The sequence below is a fragment of the Pteropus vampyrus genome, unplaced genomic scaffold (assembly GCF_000151845.1).
Source record: "Pteropus vampyrus isolate Shadow unplaced genomic scaffold, Pvam_2.0 Scaffold137, whole genome shotgun sequence".
Lineage (NCBI taxonomy): Eukaryota > Metazoa > Chordata > Mammalia > Chiroptera > Pteropodidae > Pteropus > Pteropus vampyrus.
Window position 1 is genome coordinate 4,415,089 of NW_011888918.1, and position 14,399 is coordinate 4,429,487.

The window sequence follows — 14,399 nt, forward strand, 5'->3', positions numbered from 1 at the left end:
AAATCTACGTATCTTTATTCCATACCAAATGATAAACTGTAAAAAGGTAAGATAAATGTACTTTTAAATTAATCTACGCAGCATCTGACCAAAGAAACCTATTCTTGATGGATTTATGGGAGCACGTGAGTTGGAGAAAGAGATGGAAGGTTGGATCCCTCTAGAAAGACCCAGAGGTCACCAAAAGGGAAGAGCTTGTGAGCTACAGGATGGAAAGCATGCCGCAGATAAGCTCACAAGCAACTGGCCCGACCTGCCAGGGTGTGCACACGCTCCCAGGGCTGTGAAATCACTCATGTGTGAGTTGTCTGGTGGGGAGAGAGAGGAGACAGGGAAGGCGGAGGCAGGAGGGGGGAATGTGGGCTGGGCCAAGTTTAGAATTACAAGTGTCACAGAGGAGTTGGAACCATACTTTAAATAGCCAGCACCTTCCCCTTCCCCCTTAGACAATTCTTCTCTCCCTGACTGGACTTCTGGCAGCAACTGCACTAAGGTTGGTAACATTTTCTTCTCTTTTTCTGTTTCTGGGTCTTAGACTACAGGAGGTGGGATCCATAGTACTTACAACCAAAGGAATTTTTGATCCTCTCCTAGTAAATCTGTTTCTGACATTTATGTATGCATATACAAAACTCACATGCTATTTACTTTCTGAAACTTCAGTGGCTGTTGACCTAAGTGACAATATGATTCAGAGAAAGAGAACCCTAGATTGAGAGGAAAGACATATGGGTTCAGTTCTAAGTAAATAAAGGCTTTCTTCTCTGTGAAATGAGACAAGGTTGAAAGATTAAAAGGACATAAAAATTTTGACAGGATTGAAAAAGAAATTTGAGTGCCTGTTACTCTTCTAAATGCTTTCACGTATATAAAACCTCATTTGATCCTTATAGCTAAGTGTGTTCCATCATTCTCACTTTTACAGGTGAGCAAACTAAGGCTCAGAGCAATTAGTTAACTTCCCTGAAGTCAGGCAGTGAGTGGTATGGCACAAAGTAAAAAATTTGAATCCAGGCTTGTCTGACTCTGTATCTTGTGTCCTTTCACCTGCACAAGGCTACCTCTGAGAAGCGGTATCCTAATGAGGCCAAGGGACCCAGAATAGTGCTACTGTCTCTTCTGGGGTCTGGAAGGATACAGTAGTGAAGGGAGATGGTGTTCTATCATTGGAAGACATCCATCAGATAGTAAAGGGAGGCCCAGAATCAGCACAAGACATTAGATAACCTTTTCTAATTGGGAAAGCTTCTTGGAAGCAGCTGCTTGGGTTTCTCCTTCTAAATTCACAAACAATCTTTGGAGCCCATTCCTCATATTTCTCAAATAAGTGAGGACTTGTTTGATAAAGATCCCTGACTTTCTGGATCCCTCAGGTAACTCAGCGAGGGAGGCAGAGCTGCAGGAGAGTCTGTGCCCCAGTGGGGCTCCTGCTGAGAAAGTTCTGTTAACATTAACTTCACTTGAGGTGTAGAAAAAAGTCCATTTGCCTACTTCTCCAGAAAAGGGGCCACTGTATAAAATCAAGGGCGAGTCATTAGAAGATGCTTACATTAGACATGCTGATAAACCTAGGCAGCCATGTAATTAAGGGTTGTAATTGAAAGAGCAGGAGCCGACTGGGTTCAAGTCCTGGCCGTGCCTACTAGCCATATGGTAGCAGACATGTTATTTAACCTCTCTGAGTTGCAGCCTCCTCATTTACAGGACAGAGGTAATGTTGCTTACATCTCAGGGTTGTTATGAGGATTAAATAAAATAAATGTATGTAAAGTGCTTAGACTGTATAGTACTTGCTCACTAAATGTGAGCCATATCCAATCTTATCCTCAACCCTAATAAGCATCTAGAATAGGGCAGTGAAGGGTTCAGAACTATTGCTCTTTATTTATAGAAGACAACTATTATCATTGTCTTCTCTACGATAAGAGTTTCCTGCATTTGTCATCACCAAAAAAGAAAAGAGCCCATAGTTCTTCCTCTTATGTTGATTTCAGAGAGAAAGAGGGAGTAGCTGGAAAGATCAGCCCGTCTTATTCAGGGCTCTTGGTCCCACTCAACCTCTCTCATTGCTTTCGAAGGATTTTTAAAAAACTGGTTTTTATTTTCATATTACAAAATGAAATATGTTCTTTGATAAAAATGTAGAAAATATAAATAATAAAAATATTCCTATAATCAACCAATGAGAGAAAAACATTTTGTTGAACATCCTAATCTTTCAATGCATATGAATGTAAAATATGTTTTCAAGCATAATCATATTGTATGTCTTATTTTACAACTGTTTTCGCTTTACACATTATGAATGCCTTTTCATTTCATTACGTTTTCTTCTGCAACACAATTTTAATGATTATATAATAGTCCATTGTATATGTGTGCCATAATTTATTAATCTATTTACCATTTTTGAACACTTATGTACTTTCTAAGTTTTTGTTGTTATAAACAATGAACATCCTCAAGGCCAAGTCTTTACCACAGTCACAGTTATTTCCTTAGAGTAAATTCTTGCAATGGAAATTGATGGCTTTGAGGATAATATAAAAATCTCATCCCTTCAATGGCCCCCAGATTACAGAATAGAGAAACTGAAGTGCATGCTAATACAGACAAGGCTAGTTGTCAGGTGGCAAGGAGAACTTAGACAACCTAAGACTTGTGTGAATGCTTTCATGTTCACAAACCCCAACCCAAGAGAACCTGCATAATAGAAGGAACATCTGTACTTCAGTATTAATCTTTCTTTATGAAACAAGAAAGGATTATATATTTCCAGCAGCTGTCACCCAGCCTTTACCAAATAAGAGATGCTAAGGAGGACGTGGTTCTGCAGACAAAGAAACAGAAATTCAGTCTCTGCCAGTACATTTATTCCCTTGGGACTTGCTGGTGAAGGAGAGGGAGGGCTTCCCTTCACGAATTCCCAACAGTAACAGCGTGCCCTGCTTGTTTTCTAGGTGGGATGGATAGCAGGGTCTTGGGCACAACCAGTAATGGAGAGACAAAGCCAGTGTATCCAGTCATGGAAAAGGCGGAGGAAGATGGCACCCTGGAACGAGGGCACTGGAACAACAAGATGGAGTTTGTGCTGTCCGTGGCCGGGGAGATCATTGGTCTAGGCAATGTCTGGAGGTTTCCCTATCTCTGCTACAAAAATGGGGGAGGTGAGAGCCACTGTGCCACCCCCGCCAACCCCTGGAAGGAGGATTTTTCCATCTCCTGCACTCACTGCCCCTCTGGGGAGTCCCATAGACACATAGAATGCTGGAGTTGGAAGGACCCTGCCTTAGAATTCATTAAGGACACTCCGGGAGTCTGAGACTGAGGCAGATCACATGACTTTCCCAGGGGTCTTTCTAGTGTAGCATGGCATCATAGAAATACGAGTGCAGGCCTGGAACCAGAGGGATCTGTGGTTTGGATTCTGGCTCCGCTACTTATTCTCTGTATAATCTTGGACGAGTTGCTTGAGTCCTCAGAGCCTCGACTGCTGCTCCTGTAAATCAAGATAGTAATACCTACCTTTCAAGGTTGCTGTAAGGATTAGAGATAATGTGTGTAAAGTGCTTAATAAATCGTAGCTATGTGGAAGATGATGTTGATGCCCACTGTCCTGTAGTCTTGAGAGTCCTTAGCTGTGGCTTTGTGTCTTCCTCCTATTCTGCTGGCACCATGACCTTCGTTAAGCCACTAATTCCCCAACCTCCATCTATGTCATAACCTTTGATACTAGCGGCTATCTTTTTAAACATTTCCCACTGAAAATATGTGTCAGGGGAGCATTAACTCTCTTTACATTAACTCTAGGTCTTTACTGGCTTCTCGTTCTCCTCTATTCCTATCCCCTGGGATAACTCTTCTACCCCCACGGTAGTGGTAGTGATCTTTCTACACTGACCCCCTTTCGGGGAATCCCAGATCATTAAGGGAAGCCCCAGAGGGGTTCCTCAGGTAGGGAAGGTTCTGACTATGCGATGGATTGGGAAGATCTCCTTGGTAAAGCTTATAAGGGTTGGGCTCCCAGGTATGGATTTGAAGTGAGGCTGAAGTCTGGGTTGGAGGAAGGAGAAATGCAGAGGGAGTCATGGGAGGAAATGCTGAGGGAAGCAGTAACTGCATGTGCCACAAGGATTGGAGGGTACCCTAATGTAGCACCTACCCTTTTGCAGGGGAGTAGGAGCCTCCAAGTGCATTAAGTCTAACATGAAGGGCATGAGTCTAACAATGATTTTGAAGGGAGAAAACCTACAATGCACAGTAGATTGGGAGGACTGGAGGAGAGCACAGATAGACGCTCTGAGCCCATAGTCTTATTCTCAGGAGTGTGGCAATTGGGGATTAACCCTGGGATTGGAAGTTAACTTGTATTTTCCCAGAGGGGTGGGATGGGCCGATATGTCCTTTCTCCCCATGCATTTCTGGCCAGCAGCCTGAAATCACAGGACTTTGCTCAGTCTGCACTGTGAAGGAAGGAGGGAGGTCTTCCCACTTCTGACCTAGCACTGGACACTCTGCATGCTTGTTTAGGAATTTAGGCCTGAGCCCTCTCCCTTCAGAGAACTGAGTGGAGGGCTGGGGCTGGTCGAGGGAAAAGGAGTCTGGAGGCTAAGCTGGGCACTAAGACTCTGTATCAGGAACCTAGCAACCAGCTTAGCTCTTCACGTGGCAGAAAGCTTAGGTGGTGAGCAGCTTTCCCCAAGCCTCTCTGGAATTGGGTAAAGGTTGGCCTGGGAATTAGCGGGAATGTCACGAAGAGGTGGGAGAGAGTGGTTTCCAGGTCTAGTGCAAAACCAGTAGGCTGGAGAGGGGGAAGTGAAAGGCAGCAGTGACAGGAGCAGTGGAGGGTACGGGGCTCTCACCTTATGGAGGTGAGGTGGTCTAGCAGTGTTTGGTTCTGAGCTCTGCTTCAGGGCTCTGTGGTAAGTTTGTGCAGGCCTTGAAGTGTATGACTGTGTCTTGGGTGGAAATGCAGGGCCGAGAAGGAAAGCATACCCATGGCTCTTGGTTTTTCACATGTGTGCTTGTGGGGGAAGGTGGAAGCAGGAGGGTGGCTGCTGAGGCTCCTGGACAGAGCCTGTCTCCAGCATGTGGGTCATGGTTGACAGTGGATAGATTTTAGGGGTCCTGGATTCAGTCAAGTTCTCTTCATTTAGTCCCTGCACCACTGCCCACAATCTCTTCTGTTGATCAAGCACAGGGCCTTAGGACCCCTCTTCTCTTTCCTTGATGGACGACAACAGCTGGAGGGAAATGTTCTGAGGGACTTTGAAGCTAGAGGCTGATGCCTGGGTTTTCTCCAAGGGCATGAGTCATCCAGGGCCACCAGGTGATTTATGGAAAGGCTCTTTTGCCAAGGCAAGGGGAACTAACCAAGAATACGTATAGTCATTAGGCACCCAGACATGCCTATTTTTCTGTTTTTCTGTTGTTGTGTGTGTGTGTTCCCAGTGGTTTAACCCTTCTGTCATCATTTAACTCCCCTCACCAAGCAAAACAAGCTCCTACAGAGAATGGGCCCCAACACTTTATCTTGTCATCTCCTCGTCTCTTTGTCGAAAAGAGACCGATACCTCTTTGTGACAGGACACTTTGCTGTCACTGTGGGGAAGGAGGGTGAAGAGAGTAGAAGTCATTTAAATTGGTTTGATCCCTTTCCTCTTGGTTTAGTGTTTCTATTTAAACCTGTGACCCTCATACTGGAACTGGGCTCTCAGGGGATGAGAGGAATGTTCTGAGTAAGTTCTAGAGAGGATGTTGGGGTGCTCCGGGGTCTACCATGCCCAGGTAATGTATGCCATCAGTCTGCTTCTGGGCCCTTTCTCTTACTTCATAGTTTTAAATAGCTGTTTTTGTGCTTGTGGGGAGGATAAGCTAGGGACTTTATTATTATTAATATTTGTTCAGTGGGGAGTTCAGGGATGAAAACTTTTCCAAAGCATAATTTTAGTTTCAAACTAAAAATACCAGTGATGTCTTCTTTGGTTCCTTCCAGCTTTAACATTTGGTAGATCCAATCTGAAGTGAGTTCCAGAGCGAGAAAAGGGCGGGAGCAAGATTATGATCAAAGAACAGGTAAACCGTTTGAAACAGGAACACTTTGAAAACCAGAGTTGCTGAGAAAGTGGTATAAAGGAGCCCACTTAAAATCAGAAGCAGCTAGTAGGCTTTTTTAGAGAGATGGATGGGAGGGATGGCTGCCTCAGTCATCTCCTAGGTAAATATCCTCTCTGCCAATCCATCCCAAGCACCTACCTCATCCTAATGGCTTTCTAGAGTCTTCAATCTCAGTCAGTTGCCCCAGCACATAGCAAACCACCATATGTCATTCAATAATTACTGAGTATCTACCATATGCCAGGAGGTATTCTAAGTTGTTGGGATGCATTTATTAACAAAAAAAGACCGATTCTCTTTCTTTGCGGGGCTTACATTCTAGAGGGAGATAGACAATAAACATAGTAAATAAGAAAATTATACAGTACATCAGAAGTTAATGAGTGCTATGGGAAGAGACCAAGTAGGGCTGGGTACAGGGGGTCAGGAATGTGAGTGGGGGTGGTCACATTGAGCAATGGCTTACCAGGAGTAGGAGAGTTGGCCACGTGGATATTGGGGGCAAAAGTGCTCCAAGCAGAGGAAACAGAAGGTTTAATAATCTTACAGCAAGAGGCTGACTGGCTTGTTTGAGGAGCTTCAATGAGAGGAGCAAGTAGAAGATGAGGTCAGAGAAGTAAAGAGAATGGGGGGCAGGTGGCAGATTATGTAAGTTCTTGTCAGATATTGTAAGACTTTGGCTTTTTCTCTAATGACATGGGGAGTCAGGTCAGGGTTTTGAGCAGGAGTGGCATGATCTTACATTTTAAAATCATCTCTCTGAATGCTGTGTTGAGAACTGATTATAGGAGAGTAAGGGTAGAAGCAGACCAAAAGGCTAAAAATCCTAGAGTCATGCTTGATTCCCTTCTCTCTTTCATAACTCTTGGCCCTATCCAAATGACCAGATCCTGGGTGCTTTGAAACATGGGCCTTTCAGCTGGAAGTTCTCCAGCGCCCTGGACCCTGGCTGCCAGCAGACTGAGTTCCTCAACACCCAGAATACCTGGGACTGGTGACCCACATGAGATATGCAGAAGCGGACACGTCTCATCACCTCCACTGCTACCACCAGCTCTAAGCAACCCAACAGTTTTAGCCTGAGCAATTCAAAGGAAGGAGTTGCAGTTACTGAAATGTGCAAGGCCATGAGAGGAACAGATTTTAAGAGGAAAATAAGGAGCCGAGTTTTGGGAATGTCAAGTTGAGATACCTATTATATATCCAAGTGGAGATGTCAACTAGGCAGTAGCACATGTGAGTCTAGCATCTGTGAGAGAGCCCTGGACTGGTTATGTAAATTTGAGAGTTATTAGATTTTGATTGCATAGGAGACTGAGGACCTTTAAAGATCTGGGAGAAGAGGAATCAACAAAAGAGACAGGAAGCGAGACCAATGAAAGAGGATGAAAACCAAGAGAATGAAGTGTTTTAGAGGCACGTGAAGCAATGCTGTCAGGAAGGAGGGGAAGATAACTACATGAAATGCAGATACGTTAAGAAAGAAGAGCTGATTGTTGATTTTAGCAGTGTGGAAGTCACCGATGCCCTTGTAAGAACAGTTACAGTGGAGTGTGGGACAAAGACTGGTTGCCGTGGGTTCAATATCATGGGGGAGAAAAGAATCAGAAATAGGACATATGGGTTATTTGGGCAAAACTCAGGGGTAGGTGAAATTCATCTCTTCTTTCTGTATTCTCCCTTCTGTGGGGGTGAGAGGATAAGCTAGCATGAGTGCTGCATAGTAATAATAGTGTGCCCCTTCAGCAGTGGTTGGAATGGGTCACGACTGGTGAAGTTGCTAAGAAGCTGCACATCTGAATTATTTCCCCGGCTCTCCAGCTTCAAATTCCTGGAGAGAAAAGCAAACATGACCTTCCACCAGGGCCTGTCGCACTAAAGCTCGAGCCATGGGAATGAGGAGGCTCTGGCTAACCGAAGAGGCACGACGTCGGGGAGATGGTAGGAGAGGGTTTTGGCAATACGATGTAACTCTGCCAGGAGGGAATTTGAATTACTTGCCTGTCAGTCTCAACTCAGACCAAAACAGATCATCAGCCAACAATTTTATATCTAATCTCTAAGTCCAGCTTGTGAAAATCAGGGGCAGAGGTCACTTGTGCCGAGAATCTTTGTATTTGCTGGTCTTAGACAACCAGCTAGAGACCACCTCGTGTGAAGACCGGTGCTCCCTTCTGTCTTTCCCCCTTCAAACCCTCTTCCCTTCTCATCTTCAGTCCCTGAACACTCAGACCCTGGGTGCTTCAGAATACGGGCCTTTCAGCTGGAAGCTCTCCAGCTCCTTGGACCCTGGTTGCCAGCAGACTGAGTTCTTCAACACCCAGAAAACCTGGGACTGGAGACTCCATGTGAAGCTACAACAGAATGTACTACAGCTGGACGTCTCAGAACTAGGGATCTTAGAGGGTAAAGACTGTGGGGGAAGGGCAGAAACAAAGTAAACCTCAGCTCTAGACTGTAAGGGGAAAGCATAGGGACACCTGTGTAAAGGGGATTAAATGACAACTGGCATGGGGAAAACTGTTCTCCTTGATGTTGTTTATAGATACTAAAGAACAAAGAGAAACAAGGAACACTTTTCTTCATATAAGAGTAATAGTTATTTTAGTAGTATGTGATAATTTGGTTTCATTTTTAGTTAATTAGCTAATGCCCACTATTGGTCAGACTAGTGTTGATACAGTATATATTGATGCTCACTGCTGTGTTGTTCATGTGGACCATCATCAGTTTATATCTTTAAAAATGTTACCTGGGACATTTCAGGTGACATCACAGAGTGCGCTTCTTTTGAGAAGGGTGACCAGCAGAATGATTACTTTCTAGGATGGACATGTGGTCTCTCCCATCCACGGGGAAGAATGCCAGGACATTTTAGAATCTGGGAAAGGAGAGGAACATGGTGGACATGGGGGAGCAGGGAACTGTGAACTCCATCCTTCTCTAGGACTAACTCTATTCTAATAGTGGTGACTGGGGTGTGGGTGGGAAAAGAGGCAGAGCGCCCTACAGGACACCCCATCTGCACTTGGACCCTCTTGGGTTTCATCCTGCCCCTCGTTCCTTCCCCACTTTTATGGCCAGTGGCTCTGCCTGGAGGGTATGGACCTTGTCTCTTGTGGCAGGCTGCCCAAGTGCTCGAGGAGGCAGAGGAGGAGGGGAGCAGAGCTGATCACAGGACCCACTGAAGTTAAATACTGAATTGGCTTATTGGGAAACAGCAGGTGGCATAAAGATGGGGAGGAGGGGCTCGTGCTGGGCTGCAAACTCTCTCCTCTCTCGCTCTCTCTCCTCTCTCTTTCTGCAATGTTTCCACCTCTGGGCAGTGACTGTTCCTATCAGCTACTGGGTTATCTCGTCCCTAGTTTTTTCCTCATGCCCAACAAGTCTTGGGTTGATTTGTACACTTCTTAGACTGAATTGCTCATGACCTTGATTTCTTTGCCCTTGTGGTAATTGTTTCCCTCAGCACCTGAATTGTAGATGCAGAGACTTGGAAGGTGAAGAACTAGAGAACTCTATTCCCCATGAATGTTTATTTTAAACAATTTCAATAAGGTAGAATTGACTTACAATAAATTGAACATATTTAAAGTACGCAATTTGATAAGTTTCGACATATGTGTACACCCTTGAAATCATTGCCACAGTCAAGATAATGAACATATCCATCACCCCCAAATTCCCTCCTGTCCCTTTCTCCCACCTCTAACCTCAACTGCCCCATCCCAGTACATCCACAGACCTGTTTTTTCCCCCAGCTTATTTTGATGTATTATTGATATATAATGTATGTAAATTCAACGTGTACAACATGATGATTTAATGCACATCTATATTGTGAAATGATTACAATATGGGTAGTTAATACCTCCATTCTCTTGCGTAATTACCATTTTTTTTGTGGTGATAACATTTAAAGTCTACTCTCTTAACAAGTTTAATACTGTATAATACAGTAGAGTTCCCTGTAGTCACCATGCTGTACATTAGATCTCCAAAACTTATTCATCTTATAGTTGGAAGTTTGTGCCCTTGACCAACATGTCTCCATTTTTCCCACCCCCCAGCTTCTGGCAACCACTATTCCACTCTGTAGTTCCATAAGTTTGGCTTTTTCAGATTCTGCCTATAAAGGAGATCATACAGTATCTTGTCTTTACCTGATTTATTTCACTTAGGATAATGCCCTCAAGGCCCATCCATGTTGTTGTAAAAGGCAGAATTTCTTTAGATTTTTTATGGTTGAATAATATTCCATTATATATATCACAGTTTCTTTATATATATGCCACATTTTCTTTTTCCATGCATCTATTGATGGACATTTAAGTTATTTCCATGCTTGTTTTTTGTCACTATACATTAGTTTGCATTTCTTAAAATTTTATATGAATGGAATCATGCAATATACGTTTTATCTGGCTTCTTTCACTCAACATAATTATTTCGACATTCATGTTTTTCATGGGTCAGTAGTGTATTCCTTGGTACTGCTGAACGGTATTTTATTACATGGATCTACTACAATTTATTCATCTATTCTCTTGTTGATGGGCATTTGGGTTGTTTCCAGGTTTTAGCTATTACAGAAAAAACTGCTAAAAACATTTGTGTACAAGTCTTTGTATAAACAAATCTTTCATTTCCCTTGAGTAAATAGCTAGGAGTGGAATGACTGGGTTATCTGGTAGGTGCACTTTTAACTTTTTAAGAAACCGCGAAACACTTTTCCAAAATGGTTGTAGCATTTTATATTCCTGCCAGCAGTGTATGAGAGTATCAGTTTTTTCACTTCCTTGTCAGTACTTGGGCAGTCTTTTTAATTGTAAATTTTCTAATTGGCATGTAATAATATCTCAGTGTCATTTTAATTTATATTTCCCTAATGATTTATGATGTTGAGCATCTTTTCTTGCGCTTCTTTACAACCCATTTATCTTCTTTGGTGAAAACCTGTTCAAATCTTTTGACCATTTGAAAAAAATGGTTGGTTGTTTTCTTACTATTCAATTTTGAGACTTCGTTATATATCCTGGATACAAGTCCTTTATCAAATATGCATTTTGAAAATATTTTTTCTCATTCTGTCTTATATTTTTTCTTTTCTTAACAGTATTTTTGGAAGAGCAAAAGATCGAAACTTTGACAAAGTCCAGTTTAAACAATTTATTCTTTTATGAATCATGCTTTTGATGTCACATGAAAGGAAATCTGCTTACCCAAGTCTCATATTTTCTTCTAGAAGTTTTATAGTTTTAAGTTTTACATTTAGGTCTATGATTCATTTTTGGTTAACTTTTGTATATAATGAAGGTATGGATGAAAGTTTATTTTTTTGTGTATATGAATATTCACTTCTTCCAGTATCATCCATTGAAAGGCTATCTTTTCTTCAATGAATTGCCTTTACGCCTTTGTTGAAAATCAGTTATCCATATACGTATAGGCGTATTGCTGTACTTTACTCTGTTTTATTGATTTATTTGTTTATTTTGATGCCTAAATCACACTGTCTTGATTACTGTAGCTGTATAATAATATGAAAATAAAAAAGAGTGAAGCCTAAAATTAATTCTTCTTTTTCACAGTTGTTTATTTTATTTCTTTTGCATTTTCATATAAATTTTAGAATCAATTTGTCAATTTCTTCTGGGAATTTGATTGGGATTGCAATGAATCTATAGATCGACTTAGAAAAAGATGACATCTTAGTAATATTGAGTCTTCTGACTCATGAATAGAAGGGAATTATGCTTCACTGTTTATTTAGGTCTTCTTTATCTTCTCTCAGCAGTTTTGCAGTTGTGAGTGTATGTGTCTTTCACATCTTTCGTCATATTTATTTCTAACTATTTTATATTTTTGATGCTATTATAAATGGAATTATTTCTTAAATTGTAATTTATAATTGTTTGTTGCTAGTATGTAGACATACGGTGGATTTTTGTATGCTTATCTTGTATCCTTCAACCTTGCTAAACTGATTTATTGGTTCTAGTAGCTCTTTGGTACATTTCAAAGTTTTTTTCTTTGCTTTTAAAAACACTTCATTGACATATGATTGACATACGAAAAGGTATACATATTTAATGTACATGACTTGATGAGTTTGGAGGTAATATCTATCACCTCCAAAAATTTTCTTCTGCCTTCTTAAATTTTTTTTGATAAGAATTCTTAACATAGACTTTACCTTCTTAGTAAGTTTTTAAGGAAACAATACAATATTGTTAACTATAGGCACTCCGGTTTACAGTAGATCTTTAGGACTTCCTTATTTTGCGTAACACCTCCCCTTTAACCAATACCTCCCTATTTCCTTTATCCTCAGCCCCTGGTAACCACCATTTCGCTCTCTGCTTCCACGAGTTTGACTATTTTAGATTACAAAGGATTTTCTACATAGACTATGATGTCATTTGAGAATAAAGCAGTTTTATTTCTTCTTTTCCGATATGAATAACATTTAATTGCTTTCTTGCCTTATTGCCTTCAGTAGAATCAATATTGATAGAAACAATGTTGAATAGAAGTGGTAAGAATAAACACTTTTGTCCTGCTCTTCATCTTAGGGGTTAAGCAGTCTCTCACCATTAAGCATGATGTTATCTGTAGGTCTTTTTGTAGATATCAGGTTGAGGAAGTTCCCTTCTATTCATCATTTGCTGAGAGTTTTTATCAGAAATGGCTCTTAGACTTATTAATATAATAAATTATATTAATTGATTTTTTAAAATGTTAAATCAACCTTGCATTCCTGGGATAAACCCCGCTATATAATGTATTACCCTTTTTATATATTGTTGGATGCGATTTGGTAAAATTTTGTTTAGAATTTTTGTATCTATGTTCATATAAGATATTAGTCAGTAGTTTTCTTTTCTTGTAATATCTTTGTCTGTTTTTGTTTTCAGGGTAACGCTGGCTTTATAGAATGAGTTGGGAAACATTCCTTTCTTCTAGGTTTTCTGAAAGAGTTTATGTAGAATTGATGTTATTTCTTCCTTAAATGTTTAGAGAATTCACCAGTGAATTCATTTGGGCCTGGAGTTTTCTTTGTGGGAAGGTTTTTAACAACCAAAAAATTTTTCTTTAATAGAAATAGGGCTATTGAGATTATTTATTTCTTTTTGCATAAGATTCAGTAGTTTGCATTTTTCAAGAAATGTGTCCATGTAATCTAAATTGCTGCATTTATTGACATAAAGTTGTTCATGTATTTTCTTATTATCCTTTTAATAGCTATAGAATCTGTATTGATGATGTGTCAAGTAGCTCATTTGTAATACAGGTAATTTGTGTCTCCTAGAAATTTATCAATTTTATTGATTATCTCAATGAATCAGCTTTTAGTTTCATCGATTTTCTCTATAGTTTTCCTGTTTTCTATTTCATTGATTTCCACTCTGATTTTTATTATTTCTTTTGACTTACTCTGGGTTTCATTTGCTTTTATTTTTCTTTCTTAAAGTGAAGCTGAAATAATTGATTTGAGACTTTTATTTTATAATAATATTTGATGCTATAAATTCTCCTTCTAAGTACTTCTTTAGCAGCACCCACAAATTTTGATATTTTGTGTTTTCATTTTATTTGATTTAAAATATTTTCTTATTTCTCTTTTGATTACCTCTTTGTTACATCGGTTATTCAGAAGTATGTTACCTAATTTCTAAATACTGGGAAATTTTCTAAGTGTATTTGTCTTATTGATTCATAATTTGGTCAGAAAACATACTTCATATGACTTGAATCCTTTGAAACTTATTGAGATTTGTTTTGTGGCCTAGAATATGGTCTATCTTGGTAAATACTCCAGGTGCATTTGAAAATCATGTATATTCTGCTGTTGTTGGATAGAATGTTTTATAAATGTCAAGTAGGTCAGGTTGGTTGATATGGTTTTCAAATATTTTATATCCTTACTGATTTTCTGTCTATTTGTTTTATCAATTATTGAGAGGGAGATATTGAAATCTTTGACTTTAATTAGGAATTTAACTATTTTTTTCCTGCAGTTCTACTGTTTTTGCTCTACATATTTTGAAGCCCTGTTACTCAGCAGGTATATATTTAGGATTGTTATGCCCTCATGATGAATCAACCTCTTTATCGTTATAAAATGCCTTTCTTCACCTCTGGTAATATTCTTTGCTCCAAAATCTACTTTGTGTGATATTAAGATAAAAACCCCAGCTTTTTTTTTTTTTTTTTGATGAGTATTAGCATGGCCTATTTTCTCTTTTACTTTTAACCTATTCATGTCTTCATATTTAAGG

General features: G+C 40.2%; 1 protein-coding gene across 1 annotated transcript in view; it reads left to right on the forward strand.

Annotated features, from left to right (window-relative positions):
* The first annotated feature begins 465 nt into the window (after positions 1-465).
* Positions 466-14,399, forward strand: part of SLC6A13 (solute carrier family 6 member 13) — a 38,103-nt gene continuing 24,169 nt past the window's right edge. Inside the window, 2 exon segments of the mRNA XM_011367838.2 lie at positions 466-493; positions 2,961-3,167. Of these exon segments, the coding sequence (XP_011366140.1) occupies positions 2,966-3,167 (202 nt within the window). The 5' untranslated portion in view covers positions 466-493; positions 2,961-2,965.